Source organism: Myxocyprinus asiaticus, chromosome 33, assembly GCF_019703515.2.
Source record: "Myxocyprinus asiaticus isolate MX2 ecotype Aquarium Trade chromosome 33, UBuf_Myxa_2, whole genome shotgun sequence".
Classification (NCBI taxonomy): Eukaryota; Metazoa; Chordata; class Actinopteri; order Cypriniformes; family Catostomidae; genus Myxocyprinus; species Myxocyprinus asiaticus.
This window is the reverse complement of record NC_059376.1, coordinates 8,958,121-8,976,843: the sequence shown is the minus strand read 5'-3', so window position 1 is coordinate 8,976,843 and position 18,723 is coordinate 8,958,121. Positions and strand designations below refer to the sequence as shown.

Below are 18,723 nucleotides of genomic sequence, written 5' to 3'. Positions count from 1 at the left end.
GCTTTCCATTAATATTTCAGCAAATCGTTTAGCAGGAGTTCTTTTATCATATTTTGTCTTTACTACAGTGTTTAATTGTCACCTTGCCATCTTGCACACACAGTGTCCTTCTATAAGAAAGTGTTAAAAAGTGTATTAATATATTGCTTTGTGGCATTAACAGTAGATGGGTGAATCTCAAAGAAATGTCGGTCATATTTCACACCGAATGTAAAATATATATATATATATACATACAGTATATATTTACTGTGTAAATATATACTGTATGTATATATATATATATATATAAAGCTTATTTGCCCTAAATTTTCATTTCTGTAATGTGAAAAAAGTCACATTTCTATAATATGAAAAAAAATTTCTTTCTCATTACTATAACAAAATAAGTAATTAAAATCATCCTGTCCGAACACACTTTTTTGTTATTATTAAAAATAGCATAAATTAAATTGAGTAGCTACAACTACTAGTACCATTATGCATACTTATTATTGTACTTTAGAATTTAATTAATATAGCATTATTTTGCATTAAAGTCAAGAGAATTATTTTTTATCTTATTACAGTAATGAGAATGAGATATTTTCACAATTACAGTAATGAGAACGAGATATTTTCACAATTACAGTAATGAGAATTGAAATTTTCCTCATTACAATAATTAAAATAAAATATATTCACATTACAGTAATGAGAATAATATATTTTCACATTATAGTAAAGAGAATAATTTTTTTTATTACAATAAGCGTAAATTAAATTGTGTAGGCTGCAACTTCCAGTACCATGATGTGTACTTATTATTGTACTTTACAATTGTATTAATATAGCATTATTTTGTGATATTGAGGATGATATTTTTCTCATTACAGTAATGAGATTTAGATATTTTCACATTACAGTAAAGAGAAAGAGATTTTTGCTCATTTCATTAATGAGAAAAATACTTTTTTCTTTACAGTAAATAGAATAAGATTTTGTCTCATTACATTAATGAGAATGAGATTTTTTTTCATTAGAGTAAAGAGAGTGAGATTTTGTCTCATTACAGTGTTGAGAATAATATATTTTCACATTACAGTAAAGAGAATAAGATTTTTTTCTTATAGCATTAATAAGAATTAGATCTTTTCTGATTACAGTATTAAGAACAAGATATTTTAATATTACAGTAAAGAGAATGAGATTTTTTTTTCTCATTACAGTAAAGAGAATGAGATTTTTTCCCCATTACATTACTAAGAATGAGATTTTTTCCCAATAACAATAGGCTGGAGAATACAGATAATTGGGATGGTGGGCAGGAGAATGTGCCTAATTGTCATGAAAATAATGTCACAATGCAAAAATGATCAATACTTTTAAAAACAGGCTTATTTTCCTCATGCAAAATATAATTTCGTGTTTTTCAATGTATTTATTCATTTAGGTTTTTTGAAATATGAACCGGACATTTATTGTCAGTTTTTGTAAGATTCACCCAGATAGGCCAAGTATAGAACAGCTAGTTTAGTCATAGCTCACGGTGGTTTACTGATGAAATGTTTTTGACAAATACTGCATTGTAACAAAATGTAATGTGATATCATATTCCCTCATCCACAAATGTCTTTCAGCTAATGTAATGATCATCTGATTTGTTTAATACAGCTATTTTGTTTGTTTGTTGTGAAACAAATATTGCATGCAAGTTTTTAGCATTTTTTTCTTTTCTTTTTTTCTTTTTTGCATAACCACTGTCTGTGGTTTTTAACAATAACAAACATACAGTATTTATATATACAAAGTGTATTGTGCAATTTACAGACACGTTTGTGGAACACATTAGATCAATTTATGTGAAAATTTATGACTTACAGTGCAGCTTATGAATGCCCTGCCCATGCCATCCCACCCATGTGATGCTGCACCCTTGAGCGAACCCATGTCTTACACTTCTAACTGACCCTTGCCTTTCTTCCTCCATAGAGAATTTGGTGTTCTGGAAAAATGAAATAATGGCGAGAACAAAAACGTCATCTTCTTCTTGATCACTTCTTCATTCAAGGCTTAACGATTCACCCTCCTCTAATGTCACATGCATCGTAATTATATAATTGAGCACTGTTGTTGATATGGTGGTGATGGGGGAAAAGCAGTGGTTTATCACTGTTCTTATGACTTTCAGAGCATTATAGTTGACATCATTGATTTCACAGGTGTCTCACTTCCTGGGCATCACTGAAAATACTCTTTGGAATCTCACAAACTCTTTGACACCCCAAACTGACCTTTCACTTACCTCCGCCCCTCTTTTATTACTCACTCAGACAAGCTTTACAAAACGTCCCATAGGAATACATGAACAGTGCAATGTTCAGTAAAATGTGCTCCAAAAATTGAATGGAGATTATTCTTACGTGGGCTGGACTGAAGGGTGACACTGCTATTATTCTTCACAGAAATTATATAGTAACGTAATTAAAAACTACAGAGACTATTAATTAGAATGACAGCAAACACTTATCACAGTCAACTGAAAAGAGAAAAGCTTCATTTAATAGCGATTACTGCTGATTACATTAGTGTAAGTGAATAGAACTATCCCTGAAGTTTCAACAACATACTCACTATATGAAGTCTGTAGTTATTCATACTGTGACCTGAATCAATAAAAAAATGAATAATGATCAATAACAGAGATGTTCTGTCATGAGGTCAATTTGTAGGCTAACCCGGTAGGCTAATTCGCCACAGGTTCTTATGTTGGAACTTGTTAGCAACTTACATTTCTAAAGCACTCAACAGTTTCAAAATTCACATTTGATGCGAATGTAATTTAAATAATTGATATGCGGTTAAAACAACATGCATGAAAAGGGCAAATTTCATGCAATATCTGGCAAACAAGTGAGCCATTTTACTGTACCTCACATGTTATAAATGCTTAATAACACTTATTCAACATTAATAATCAATGAAAATGTGTCTTACTGTAAAGTGTACAAATATGAAGCATTTATAAACATTTATAAACATTAGAAACCTATGCACAACCGGACTAGGTAAGCTGGTTCACCATTCGGAGTGGCACCATTCTTTTGACATCAATATGACAACATATTTGAGTCAAAAAATGACAGTAATGAATAAGAACACAAAGCGTACTGTAGCAAAATGAAATAATCTGTCCTTTTATTCTCACTGTAATATGCTATTTTTGCTGCATTGTGACATAAATCATGAATTAGGGCATTTTATATTTTTGATAAATACAAGTATGAATAAGTGTGTTAATTAAGCATTAATAACATATAAGTTAAATGCTCAGTGTTTGGCAAGTATTGAATGAAAGTTGCCCTTTATTTGCATGTTGCTATAACTGCATATAAATGAGTTATAACACATTTTTAAATGACTTTAGACATTAATGAACCCCTTTATAAACCCTTAACAAATGGAACATTAATGAATGTTTCCCTTTACATGCATGTTTATAGGGGCAGTGGGGGCAGTGGTGGCTCAGCGTTTAAGGCTTTGGGTTACTGACCAGGAGGTCGGGGGCTCAAGCCCCAGCACCGCCAATATGCCACTGTTGGGCCCTTGAGCAAGGCCCTTGACCCCATCTGTTCCAGGGGTGCCATATCATGGCTGACCCTGCACTCAGACCCCAGCTTAGCTGGGATATATGAAAAAAAGAATTTCACTGTATATATGCAAAAATGTATAATGTGTGACAATAATAAAGACTTTCTTTTTGTTATAACTATATAATAGTATGTTGCTATAACTGCATATAAATGAGTTATAACACATTTTAAAATGACTTATTAGTCATTAATTAACCCCTTTATAAATGCTTAACAAACGGAACATTAAAGAAAGTTGCCCTTTATATGCATGTTGCTAGAACTGCATATAAATAAGTTATAACACATTTTTAAATGACTTATTAGTCATTAATGAACCCCTTTATAAACACTTAACAAACAGAACATTAATGAAAGTTGCCCTTTATATGCATATTGCTATAACTGCATATGAATGAGATATAACACATTTTGAAATGACTTATTAGTTATTAAGTAACTCCTTTATAAACACTTAACAAACGGAATATTAATGTAAAGCGTTACCAGAAAAAAATGTCTCTGGTAATATTATAATCTGATGGATGACAACAGTCACTATGCTAGGATTGGTCTGCAATGTTTTTAAGGTGGGGCTTAGTAGAAGGTCAATTGTTGTGCTTTCCCTAATGTAAATCTCCTTATAAAATGCTACAAGATTCTGTAAAATACAGAATGTGTCAGCTCATCTCCACAACTTCCCCTTTCATTCCATTACTATCTCCATTGCACATTCTGTAAAAAATCATACATTTTAAGTGTATTGTTTCCTCTTTCTCTCTAAAGTGTTTTCTGAATAGAGCTTGTCTCTGACTCAGATACGCTGTACATCTATAGTAACTTGGCTTATCTGTGAAGGCCAGAGATTGCTCTTCCATCTTCTCATTCTTCTTTACGTTCTTGCATAAGGAGAGCCTAGAGGGCCTTCACATAAGGTCAGCATGCATTTTCTCTGGGAGCTGGCTCAAAGTCACCTCGCTGTAGGATGTACCGATCAGCACACAGGCAGTCCTTTGAGGCGTGGCGTGTTGACAACGCAGATCTGCCTCGGTGCAATAAAGAGAAGCCCTATGGCTGTCCACTAGGCAGTTTGAGAGGCGAGTGGAGTTGCTAACATCCTTGTTGCAGCGAAGGGATGTTTGCGGGTAAAAATCCTTCTCTCCAGGCACAGGGCTTCCCCTACACTGGCTAGAACAAATTCGTCTGCGTATTTGAGCGGTGTCCCTGCTCAGAGATTTACGAAAATTGGGTTTGAATAGCAGGTACACCACCGGGTTGTAGATGGTGGAGGATTTGGCAAAGATAGCTGCTATTGCAAAGGCTATAGGTGGGACTTCACTGAGTTTTCCAAATGCAGCCCACATTGCTGCAATAGCATAGGGGCTCCACGCTGTCAGAAAACCAATACATACTGCCACTGAAAGCTATGAGAGACAAAAAGAGAACACATTTATACTCATAAGAGCATTTAAGAAGAACAGAAGTAAATCTAGATACATAAATCAATCTTCAGCATTAAAAATAAAGGTTCCATATATAAAAATTATTAATTATACCTGAACATGCATGTTATATATGTGTTTTACATATATTGCCATATATCTCTGGTTAAGCTAGTTAAATAGCTTCATAACTAGCTTAACCTTTTTTTTTTCTTGGTCAACCAGCTTTACCAGAAATAATAATTTTTTTCTTTCTTCTTCTTTTTTTTTTTTTTTTTTTTTTGCTGGTGAACAGCATAGCTGTGCTGCTTCATCAGCTATACCAACACTAAACCACCACCAACCAGCATAAACCTACCTGGACCAGCATGAAAAGTCATGCATGGAAAGTTATACTAGTCTAAGATGGTCATTACAGCTAGGTACTGGTGATTTTAAAAACCTAGAAACCAATTTGCTGATCTAAAGAATCCATTATGTAGCATAAAGATCTTTTTTAATCTTCAAAGGACCATATAGCAACCTAAAAACCCTTACAGTAAAAAATGGTTCTTGATAAGGGGTTTTTTTGCCGACACACCTTCACAATGAGGATTTGTGCATTTGTTGTCTTGGTCTGTGGTGACACATGTTGCTGTACTGCCTGCCGTGACCCTCGCACTGTGATGAGGATCAGGATGTAGGAGAAGAGGATGATGGCGAGGGGGAGAGCATAGCAGAAGAGGAAGAGGCAGATGATGTAGGACATGGACAGAGAGTCATGTCCAGGTGCATACCTATAAGTTGAAAACAGGACAGGACAATGATCATAGAGAAAACTCAGGAGACCTGCATAACAGCTGTAAAAAAGTGAAAATCTGTAGAGGTTCTAGTTATCTTGTGCTATGGGAGCTTGTTCGAGCCTTTCAGACTGATCAAAACTGTGAACTCGGCAACAGCAGGTCAAACATTTTGCTACTGAAATCAGTCTGTGCTTACTGAAATTCGAACCACTGCCCATTGTTGAACGACTGGCACCAAAAGCAAGTTGTATTTTTAGTCATAACTGATGTAATACATTCAAACCCCAACCCTAAACCTACCAATCAGTGGAGTAAAAATGCAATTTAAGTGCGAAATTTTCAACCCCTGGATTGAACTCACTATTGTTTCTGTAAGCACGCTATAAATAGCGCTAGAGGGAAAATTGACCATGCTACAATTGGTGAAAAAATGTCTGATGTGGGATGCCGCTTGTCAGTAATTCAGCTGCATGGGGTTGATTTCAGGGTGCATGAACTTTCGGAAGCAATGTGTCATTATCAATGTTAAAATACTTTCTCAAAATATTGCTCTGCTTGTTTAAGTGGTCCTACTTGTAAAAGTTTGGCTCAGCCAGTGGGCTGCATTTGGGGTGGGACTACCTGTTTTTGCAGGGCAAGCATCACTACAACTATTGCTTTTTTCTTTTTAAACCATAACCCCAAGTAATACACTTCGCTCTAAATACACCCAGCACCGTTTGTGCTACGTACATGAATGATACCTAAAATTGTGCAGCTTGTTGAAAAGAGGTGCTATTAGTGCTATTACTTTTCTAAGCAATTGGACTTGCTTGTTAAGACAGGTAAATAAATAAATAAATAAATAAATCTCAAAGACTTACATTGAAGAAGGAACCTAAGCTACAGTATATATAGGGACCACAGTATCATAGAGAATGGGGAGTTGGTTCTTTTGACTTGGGCCAGTTCACCCAAAAACTCCATAGTAACAACCTAGCAATGCCCCAGAAATGCCCAAGCAACGACTCAGAACACCCTAGCAACATAATAGCAACATGCTAAAAGACACTCAGAACACTTTAGCAACCTCATAGCAATGCCCTGGCAAACAATCACAACACCCTAGCATCGTAGCAGCATGGGCAAGCACCAATGTAAAAATCTAATTATTTAAGCAGTCCTGTTTGGTGCCACTAGTGGCACAGAAATGAAACTCTTCACCTTTAAGGAGACTTATTAGCATGCAGTGGCAGGTTTTCTGAGAAACCTTTATTGCTACAATTTTCCATTAACATGCTCCCAGACACTTACCAGTCTATGCAGCATGCTGTGCCATAGGGTTCTGGACCATAGTGGCCCCAATTTGCCAAGGGACCAACGGCAAACACTGTGGCATAACACCACACTCCCAATATCATCAGACGGGCATGAGAATAGGAGAATTTGTTACCTGGTAAAGGAAAGCACAGGCATAAAAGCAACTATTGTCATTCATTGTTAATCACATTCTGTTCTTATACTCATTGTTTGGAAATGTTAATTTTAAACCGAACATCTTATGAATGTGTAGTATATTCCTTTACTACTTTGTAGTTACTAACAGTGTAGGATAGATTACTTCTGAAATGTAATCTGGTACTGATTACAAATGTTCACAAATAGAATTATACAATAATCAGTAACATAATCTTTTAGGTTACATTTACACTTACACTAAATGTATTAAAGAAATATTCCAGGTTCAATACAAGTTAAGCTCTATCGACAGCATTAGTGGCATAATGTTATGTTATGCCACTCCTGCTCCCCATGCACTGCCCGTGCTCATGACCACGGAGGTTGTTCCCCAGTTGCTGCCAGTGCTCACGACCATGGAGGTTGTTCCCCAGTCGCTGCCAGTGCTCACGACCACAGAGGTCGTTCCCCAGTCGCTGCCAGTGCTCATGACCACGGAGGTCATTCCCCAGTTACTGCCAGTGCTCACGATCACAGAGGTCATTCCCCAGTCGCTGCATAAATCCATATCTTCAGAAGCAATATAATAAGTGTGGGTGAGAAATAGATAAAAATGTAAGTCCTTTTTTTACTCTAAATCTCCACTTTCACTTTTACATCTGAAAGTCACTTGTGGTGCCTGTTTAGTTTCACTTCCACGCCTGAAAGTGAAAGTTAAAGTGGAGATCTAGAGTAAAAAAGGATTTAAATATTGATCTGTTTCTCGCCCACACTTACACCTATTATATCGCTTCTGAAGATATGGATTAAACACTGGAGTTGTATAGATTCCTTTTATGTTTCCTTTACATGATTTTTGGAGCTACAAATGTCTGATCACCATTCACTTGCATTGTAAGGACCTACAGAGCTGAAATATTATTTTAAAAATCTTTGTTTGTGTTCTGCTGAAGAAAGAAAGTCATACACATCTGGGATGGCAAGAGGGTGATTAAATGATGATCATTTTTGGGTGAACTGTCCCTTTAAGACCCTGAGTAACCCACCCCCCGATGACTCTTTAAAGTTGAAACTGATAGGTAATTTAATCAACATGAGGTCATGTATTCCTTAAAAAAGCAATTGTAATCTAATTATGCTCATTTAAAAATGTAATGTAATCTAACCTTGTCACAATGTGTTTCCGTCGTGTTTCCAAGCACTCTTATTTTGAAGTGTTTTATGTCCTCTGTCTTCTGTTTCCCCCGGACTACATTTCCCATAATGCACTGCCCTCATCACTGCCATAGTTCCCCATTGTTCTCACCTGTTCTCCATTCCCTCATTAGCCCTTGTGTGAATAAATACCCTCTAGTTTTGTTCCCTCTTTGTCAGTTCTTGTTTGTTGCTATTTGAGTTCACGTTTGTTTGTTTCACTTTCATCATCTTCATTAAAAGCCTGCAATTAGATCCAGCGTCTCCCGTCTCATCTCAGCAACTACTCGTTACAGAAGAACTGACCAACTTGGATCTAGTTTCTGTCAGAATTCTTCTGCTCAAGCAAGGGGACCGTCCAGTTGAGGATTACGTCTGTGAGTTTTTAGAACTAGCGAATTTAGTGCACTATCCTGACCGCTCTCTGGTGGTTTTCTTCCGGACTCGGTCTGAATAGTGCACTGAAGGAACTAATGCCTCCGGCTGATCCTCACTGGACACTCTGTGAGTATGTGGAGAAGGCTCTGGAACTTTGCGGTTCCCCTTACACAGTGGATTATAGCAGGAACCCCGGGCCAAAACCTGCATCCACGGCTCCTTACTCCAAGCCTCCTGCAGCCGATGAGCCAGTGCCCACACGTGCCACGTCCATCCCAGAGCCGGAGTTGCCAGCCTCGTCTGTCCCAGAGCCAGCGTTTATACCTGTTTCAGCCCTAGTGGAATTTTCAGGGGGGCCAACATGGCTCCGCCCTTCGAGCCTCCCACAGCTGTGTTCATGGTAGTCTGGAAGCGGAGGAGGAGAAGGGCTCCTGCTCCCCAGGCACTGCCCATGCTCATGACCACGGAGGTCGTTCCCTAGTCGCTGCCCGTGCTCACGACCACGGAGGTCATTCCCCAGTCGCTGCCAGTGCTCACGACCATAGAGGTTGTTCCCCATTCACTGCCATTGCTCACGACCACGGAGGTCATTCCCCAGTCGCTGCCAGTGCTCACGAGCACGGAGGTCATTCCCCAGTCGCTGCCAGTGCTCACGACCACGGAGGTCGTTCCCCAGTCACTGCCAGTGCTGCTGCCAGTGTTCACGAACATGGAGGTCGTTTCCCAGTCACTGCCAGTGCTCACGACCATGGAGGTCAGTTCCCAGTCACAGGTATGGGTATGTCACAGTGTGTTTCTGTTGTGTTTCCAAGGACTCTTATTTTGAAGTGTTTTTTGTCCTCTGTCTTCTGTTTTCTTGTCTACAGTTCTGCCACCTGCTGTCCACCTGCAAGCTCACCCATGTGCTGTTAAACTGTACTGGCTGCATTATCTCCTCTCTCTCTATCAAAAGTTGACACTCAAAGCCTGACAGAACTAATGAACACTAATGAGTCCAACCTCTCCTCTTCATCTGGAGAGTACTGAGCAAAAAGCTAAATGAAGACTGCCAATCTGAACTGTAAAATGAAATCTAGAAAATCTTATCAGGACAATGAAAGACATAAGGTGATACATTTTACCTTGAGCTGTATCCCAGCCAAACACAATGGATGCATGTGACTGCATCCAATTCTTAATTAAAATATGGAGGTGGGCCGGGGAGGACGATACATGTATTTTGGGGCAGTACCATAGTTTGGGAAGCAGACTTTGAGGCAGCAGACGGAAGACAGAGCGGTAAGATTTGTCAAGCTGGTCAAGCCGAAGAGAACGCCACATACGGCATAGCATAAACAGACCATTTCTCCAAACAGCCACCTGAGAGAGAGAGAGACAGACAGAGAATCAATCAAAGAAGGCACTGGTGACTAATTGTTAGTGGTCACTAACAACTGTCAGTGGTAACTATAATAAAATCAGGAAGTAATCCTGTTTGCATAGTCAGTGACGAGCATGATTCAGAGGTTGCTTTATCCCCTCAAACATTATATTTCGTAGTAAAAGTAATCCATTCGACTCCAGTGGTTATAATTAATGTCTTCTAAAACAATACGATCGCTTTTGGTGAGAAACAGATCAATATTTAAGTCCTTTTCACTATAATTGTTTACTTGAGGTCACTCTCCAATGCGCGTTCATGAGGAGAATCAGTTCATGCTGCCTCTCATGCATTGGCATGTTTAAATGAAAGCAAAACCAATGAAGCTTGTGAACAGTGTTCTCCTTTTTAAACAAATCGAGCTGCACTTCCTGTTGTATTGCGTCAGTTCTCGCATAAACATGCCAACACGCTTACGTCACGCAAGAGGCGTGATTCCCCTCATGGACGCGCACTGGAGAGTGACCACAAATAAACAATTATAGTGAATAGGACTTAAATGTTGATCGGTTTCTCACCCAAAGCGATCGTATCTCTTTAGAAGACATTAATTTAACCACTGGAGTCATATGGATTAATTTTACTATGACTGTCTGTGCTTTTTGGAGCTTTAAAGTGCTGATCACCATCCACTTGCATTGTGTGGACCTATAGCTGAGGTATTCTTCTAAAAATCGTTGTTTTTGTTCTGCAGAACAAGAAAGTTATACACATCTGGGATGGCATGAGGGTGTGTAAATTAAGAGAGAATTTTCATTTTTGCGTTAACTAATCCTTTAAGACAGTATTTTGTGTTTCCGTCTGACTTTCAGTTAATTTGTTGGAATTGTTGCTGTAAATCACAGTAAGTGTGAATGTTCCTTGAAAAGATATATACAGCACAAAAGGTGTGTTTATGTCAACATTTTAATGTGGCATAGAGGTGGCATTAATGTATTTACACAGGAATTCATAATTCAAATATTTTGTGTGTCAGATGCATCTGCCTACTTGTGAGCAAAGGCTGATGGAATCGCCAAGGGAAAAAGAGTAATCGTCATTCCAAGGTCACTAATACACAAATTTATGATGAAGAACTCGGCCGGCTTCAGAGATGTCCTCTTACGATACGCTACAAGGAGCAGTATTCCATTTCCCAAGAGTGACAGAATACCTAAAAATAGGAAAGCAACACATTAAGAAACTAGTCAAATCCACAAGCAGTTTTTCATCCTCTTTCTAACACCCTGTAACTCTTATTTTACTGCTGCCATGTTATCCTTCTGACAGCTCAGCAAGAACTAAAGCTGCTGTAATTTACGCTATCACTTTATGACTATTATAAGAATCCTCCTCAAACTGCCACACATCCCCTCAGCTCAGTTTGCCATTGACCTCTGAAGTTTAGACCTCACAACCAGGGACTAAAAACAGTTCAAGGAACGATTTTTTTTATTTATTTTTTTTTTATTTTTTTTTGCAGAATGTAACCGAAAATAGAAAAAAAAATATTTTAAATTGTTCCAGAGTGAAATTATTATTATTATTTTTTTAAAATTTCCCAATTCGGAATGCCCAATTCCCAATGTGCTCTAGGTCCTCGTGGTGGCGTAGTGACTCACCTCAATCCGGGTGGCGGAGGACTAATCTCAGTTGCCTCCACGTCTGAGACCATCAATCCGCGCATCTTATCACATGGCTTGTTGAGCGCATTACCACAGAGACAGCGTGTGGAGGCTTCATGCTATTCTCTGCAGCATCCACGCACAACTCACCACGCACCCCATCAAGAACGAGAATCCCACATTATAGTGACCACGAGGAGGTTACCCCATGTGACTCTACCCTCCCTAACAGCCGGGCCAATTTGGTTGCTTAGCACGCCCTGGATTTGAAAATGTTATTTTTAAATGCTGGTAACCGGTTATTTAATTCTGATATTTTTTTCATGAAACCAAAGGCCAAAGGGGTTTTCACAGTACATTTTTGGAATTACACCACTTGCCTGAAAAAATTAAACATGTGCTTTGATCCTGAAGGAAACTGCTGCATCACACATTACTTTGCCTAATACCCCACTGTGGATGTTGCATTCTTTGAATGAAGACCTTTTTAACAACTATGGATAATCCAGATACAAGGAAAACATTATTAGAGGTAAAAAGTACTTTTCTCAGTTGTTTCCAAATCTTCAATGAATTATTGTTAGAAATGATGCAATAATACAGATTTGATGCTGCTGGGTTTTGACTGAGATGCAGATCAGTAATTAAAATTATATTTAACTGTTAATTAACTGTATGCTTGTTATGATTTCTATGCTGATAAATCCACCACACAGGAAAACATTTAATTGCTTATTTTCGCTTATTTTGGTGAGGCAAGTGGCTTGTTTTTCCAGACCAGGTTGCTTGTTTCTCTTGTGAGATCTGGCATCACTGCAATTGGCATTTCACCCATCCCTTAGCGCAGAGTACTGTCATTTTAAAAAGAACGTTATTAACTGTTCTTTTATTTTGTTCTAACCGGTTACCAGTTGGAAAGGAGGCTGCGGAACTTCTTAACTGGAACGAAAAAAATACAGTTTTTGCTCCTGAAATGAAAAATATTTCGTTTTTAGTCCCTGCTCAAAACACTTGTACGCTTCAGGGCAATTGATATTGTTCACACATGACACACATTTGTAGGTTCTTTTGAGTAACACAGGAACCATGCAGAGCACCCTATCAACGCCTTGGCAACCACCCAGAACACAACTGCATATGCAAACTAATGCCCTGGCAACCACCTACAACATCCAAGCCTTGTTTGCATGGGAGAGCGCCCCTCAAATGTTCCTCAGAAAATGTAAAATCAAGTCAAATCTGTTTAGAATTCAAAGCTACAGATGATGATATTTGTTCCTTGATCATGCTTTTTACATTTAATCTTAATTTGTTTGTGAACTCATTCATAAAGATAAAAAAGATGAATGCTAAAAGTAACAGTTGTGGTCACACTGTGAATTTGGCGACAGTATGTCGAAATTTCTGCTGCTGAAATCAGTCTGTGTTTACCGAAATTTTAATCACTGCCTCCCAGTGGCCAATTCTGGAGGTGCTGTTGAACATATGGGGTGTGATCTCCACACGGCAAAACGAGTTGTATTTTTTGCTGTAAATGATGTAATACAGTGAAGACGAATGCACATTTTAATAACACGAACCCCTTACCCAAACCCCAACCCTAAACCTAACCGTCAGTGGAGTAAAAATATTATTTTAGAGTGCAAATGCAACCTCTGAATCGTGCTCACCATTGTTCAAGTGAATGGGATTACTTCCTGGTTTCCATGGGACCAGAACCCATGACTCTGTGGCTGCTTACACAACCCGCTATCACTAGTGCTGGGAAATGTTATCATGTTTGAATTAATGCAAAAATATCTGATGGAGATCCCGTCTTTGTCAGCGATTGAGCAGAATGGGGTTGATTTCAGGGTACATGAACTTTCAGAAGCAACATGTTGATTTTCCGTGTGATCATGTTGATGGCACAGTGGGTATTGCATGTGCTCATTACATATAAGAGCTTTGGGTCTGAGTCCAGCCTGGGTCATGTCCCAGTTGCATTTCCTTTCCCTCTACTATCCTGCCTCGCTTGACTATCCAATAAATTAAGTCTAAATGCCCATAAATAACATGAAAAAGTATCAGTTGTAAGTGAATGGACTCACAGAAAGTTGCATATATGGAACCCATGAAGACATCGTGCTCCTTTGGGATTGTGGAAATAAAATGGGCAGTTTCCACGGGATGCCCCATCTGCAGGGAAGATGAAAGACAAGAAGTCTAAATGAACAGTTTGAAAATGATGAGGCAGAAGCACTGGCAAATCAAAAACAAGTATTAGCCATTTATGACTGAGCTAAGGGCTTTTAGGGATGAATCAAGGGACTTTGTGGTTCAATTAGCTTTTTGGTGAGTCCATTACAATTGAGTGTAGCAGCTCATCTCTCGGTGAAGAGAGAACAGAGGTGCAGCCAGCTTCCCGCTCACAGCTAATGCCAAAACAAAAATGGCCTACTGTATTATGTTATGGAACAAAGCAGTGGTAAAGAATAGATTATTGCAGGAGGAGAGAGAGAATATGAGTGTTTCATCAGCTATGGACACTTTTGGTCATACAGACTTAAATTCCCTGTAGAACTCATTTTTCACACTCTCACTAGTTTAATTTCTGAACAGCCATTTTTCTGAACCAACAAATGTCATTTTCATTTTCTCAGACTGTGTTTTGTTTGATAACGTTATGTGGTGGAAATTAAATTTTAAACATTTTTGGAATAAAATAACTGACCCCTTTGTATTACTAAGGCTTATCCCATGCATAGCTAATTAGTTAACTGGAATTAATTGAAAATAACACACAACTAAAATGTTCTGTTCACAAGTTACATTTACCTCGATTCTTCACACATCACGTGTCTCATATTTCATCTAAGCATACTCTTAACTGATGTTAACTGTTGTCTCCTTGGTAACCAAATAATTTATACAATACATTTTGAAATTATGTTTATTTCATTTTTTGCTTAGGTTATTATAGTTTTTTTTCATTGTACTTTTTATAATAATAATCATAATAATTATTATTATTATTATTTTGAAAAGTGGACATTTAAAAAGTAAAATAAATGATAAAGGCATGCTACAAAGTTTCCAAGACCTATATAAGTATAACTAAAGCAATCTGTAGTTAAAAAAACAAACACCTAAATGCAGAAGAAGCAGAGAGACAAAAGATAATATCCTTTGCTTCTGCTGGCTTTCTTTCTTCATTATTAGAAGCACAAACCAACGAGATCTTAAGAGTATTCATAGATATTCCTATATAAAGTGTGGTTCTAACACACATACATCTGCTTATGTTTGCATTGATATATACAGTATACTGTATATATATATATATATATATATATATATATATATATATATATATATATATATATATATATATATATATATATATATATATATATATATATAAGGCACGTGCCTGTCGTTATATATTGAGCTGAGCATGTTAATGTCCATTAAAGCATAATGGACCTAACCTTAGAACTTTAAAACAGACATAACACAAGAAGGGCAAGATTGCCAGATCACCACTTCATAGCCTCAGACTAACCAGAAACAATGACCTAGTATCAATAACACAGATTTTTAATAAATACATTAACTTACCTTTACTTGAACACAAAATCCATGCACTCTCTTTGCGAATGAACATCTCCATCACTTATTGTAAAAGTCGCCGGCTTGTTGAAGTTTCGATAGCCCCTCTTTCTCAATTTTTAATTAAAATTAACCAAATCCACGTAGGTTGTCGATGCTTACACTACATCCATTTTAGCACTTAATAACGCATTAGTTACATGAACTTGAACGTGCTGACACAAAACTAAAATTTAGCTTATCAGATAGTGTGCTTCTGATTGGCTAACTCATTTTAGTAAGCATGCTTACCTTGGCCATTTGTAGTAACGGGTGTGACTTTGAATGAACGTACAGTGTTGAATGAAAGGGTGGTAAACAATGCTTTGAATCAGAGAACATAACATAAAGTGCTTATACCTGAGGGTGATGCCAAAGCGAATAAATGAACAACTGTCTGTGCTGCTCAACAGAGATGAAAGATGACGAATTTGAATGAAAACAGAAGTTTATATTAATATTTTTAAATATTTCATAGTGTCATGTTTCCTTTCACCCTTCTGTTAGGTAAGCACTGCTTACCTTGCTTATATGGATGGCACGTCTCTATCTATCTGTCTATCTATCTATCTATCTATAGAGAGAGAGAGAGAGAGAGAGAGAGAGAGAGAAAATATAAAGGCCACATGTTTGAATAGTTTATTCAGGGGGGAGACATAAGGATATTGGTGGGCTGAAATCCATTCCTGAAGCCTCTTGCTCTTTGTAACTGATGGAGTCAGTGACCAAACTGTGCTACCGGCTTGCTTCTTCCAGGCTGATAAATGCCAACTCAGCTGTTATGAAACATTGGATTGATGCTGAGTGTGTTCCTGAGGTGTAGGGAGCACAGCTTGCATTTCTGACACTGTAAAGTGAGTCACCTTTATTCACATGCTACCAGGTACAAACAACATGCACAATGTAAATAGCATCAAATAGAAAAGCAGAATGGTTTCAATAATGCATATTAGAGTAAGGGATAATGTACAGTCAGCTGGTAAATTTTCCAAAATAAACCCTGGCAGAGTGATCAGGACCCCACTAAATATAGCTTCTTACCAAATAAATATATTGAAATTAAATATTGTAATTTTTTAGTTACATGAGAAGAAAGAGAGTGGAGTAATAAGAGAGACATGAAACTAGCAGATATAGGAAATCTGTAACCTGGGACAAACAAACAATGATTCAGTTTAGTGGGCATAAAAAAGCTGTTTAATATAAACAATTAACATATTAATAAGTCATGGTTCAGTTGTTCATTTTTCGTTGTTCAATTGTGAATGTGTAAATAGGATATGCTTTTATTATTGATGGAGTATTAATGATTTTGTGAGAGTGTGTGAGCTTTCAAAATGATTGTTGATTTCCAGGCCTAGAAAAGTTGTTTAAATTTTAAAGTTATGCTTACATTCAAAATATTTCATTGGCTTTGGCTATGTGCAATCGCTATAAAATTTATTTTATAAATCTTAATCCAGTAATCACAAGCAAGTGAAAAAGATTTAAAGGTCTGGAAACCATGTGAATTAATAAGATGTAAAGAAGGAAACATTTTGTTTTGAATGAATGCATTGAATGAATGAATGAACAAACGAATGAACAAACAAAAGAATAAATAAATAAATAAATAAATAGAGAATTGTGATTAACCATTTCAATCTATTATCCCAAAATTAAACCAAAAAGTTATTGACATTAACCTATAAATGTACAGTGTGGCCCAAAGGTCTGAGACCACTTGTGAAATAACAAAAAATTGACATTTGAGATTATCAGCATTTCAATTAAAATGTACAATTTTGCATGAATATCAGAATGTATTAGTATATGTCTCCTTTTTGCTTTATTGACAGCATGCAGTTGAACTGACATGCACTCCACAAATTGTACAAAACCTGATGATCATGTTATCAGCATAATTTGAGAATGATCAAATCTTGCGTGCATCCTGTATGCTTCAACGAAAGCAAGAAAATCTGACCTTTTGTAAAAATATGTTGGTCAATGTCACACATTTTCTTACATTTAATTAGTGACCTAGAAATGTAAATATTTTTTTTATATTTCTTCTTCATTTAACATCATAACTAACCTTTTTTTTTTATTTGTCAAAGTCCTCATATTTCAGTCTCAGACTTTTGAACCCCATTGTGTATGTCAAGTCAACACCAACAAAAGCAAAAAACAAATATATAAAAAAATAAAAATACAAAAATAAAAATAAGTACAGCTATATAAAACACACACAAATACTGTATGTATTGGAACTTTCTACTTGAAGAATATATTGCATGTCGAGTTAGCAGAGTAATAAATACACAGGTGCATCACTGATTTTCAATGTGTGCCACTGACAGCTAAATCCAGCAAAAACATAAACATGTCCAACATACTGTTTTGTTCATGTTTGCACAGTCTGCTCTCAATGGGCCAGCAGACCACTCTGAAATCACTGCATGCAGCCAAACATCAGTTTCCTGTTTTTTTTTTTTTTTTTTTTTTTTTTTTTTGTCTTTCTTTCTTTATTTTTATGTATGTAATCTGATTTCAAAGTAAATCTACTTTTATTTGACCAAAGGACAAACGCTGCTTTTGGAATTTTCTGATATTTCATGGAATTATCTTGTAATGTTCTGATCTTAAAATAATGCCATAATTTGATAATTTCAGCTATCAAAGCTAAGAATTTACAATTCAGCAGCCATTAAATAATTAAGAAAAACATTTTATAGCTGATGTACATTCTAAAGAGGAAAGATTCAAAGCTTTAGCCTTATTTGGTTTGTCAGGGTACATCCACCATCACACTGCTGTTTGCATTAAATTATGAAATGGCAAAATAAGTAGGAGAGGCTACGCCTTCTCATCTGATCTCCTCTCTCTCTTTTGCAGTGAGAGGACTTATTACCCAGCTCACACAGAGCATGTCTCCAAACCTGTATTCAAATTGTGAATGAGAAATTCCATCAAAAATCTGCCTGAATGCCAACAGTATTTTCCTCATGACCTGAATAGAATGCAAAACTATATATATATATATATATAAACTATACTAATAAGCTTCGAAAACAGAAATTAGTGCTCTCATGAGACCAGACAGATGGATTAAAAAGAATAGAACAAGAGAAGACTCTAGAAATAAGTTTAGATTAGGGGTGTTCTATTTCTATCCCCCACCCCCACCCCCCTTCTGATTTCTATTGATCATACTTACGAGTTAGGGAATTTGCTAACACTTTA

General features: G+C 36.9%; 1 protein-coding gene across 1 annotated transcript; it reads right to left on the bottom strand.

The window, feature by feature from the left end:
* Positions 1-4,301: 4,301 nt before the first annotated feature.
* On the bottom strand, positions 4,302-14,058 carry LOC127424687 (opsin-5-like). The gene is made up of 6 exons (XM_051670078.1): positions 13,959-14,058; positions 11,255-11,417; positions 10,076-10,203; positions 7,129-7,267; positions 5,634-5,829; positions 4,302-5,035 (listed from the first exon to the last, which is right to left on the bottom strand). The coding sequence occupies exons 1-6, from the start codon at positions 14,044-14,046 to the stop codon at positions 4,538-4,540; spliced, it is 1,212 nt and encodes a 403-aa protein (XP_051526038.1). The 5' UTR covers positions 14,047-14,058; the 3' UTR covers positions 4,302-4,537.
* Positions 14,059-18,723: the final 4,665 nt, after the last annotated feature.

Coding starts and splice junctions, on each gene's coding strand:
- LOC127424687 (XM_051670078.1), bottom strand. CDS start 14,046: ATGGGGCATCCCGTGGAAACTGCCCATTTTATTTCCACAATCCCAAAG. Junction 11,418..13,958: donor TTCCATATATGCAACTTTCT/GTGAGTCCATTC, acceptor TCCTATTTTTAG/GTATTCTGTCACTCTTGGGA. Junction 7,268..10,075: donor AGTCTGCTTCCCAAACTATG/GTACTGCCCCAA, acceptor TTCCTTTACCAG/GTAACAAATTCTCCTATTCT.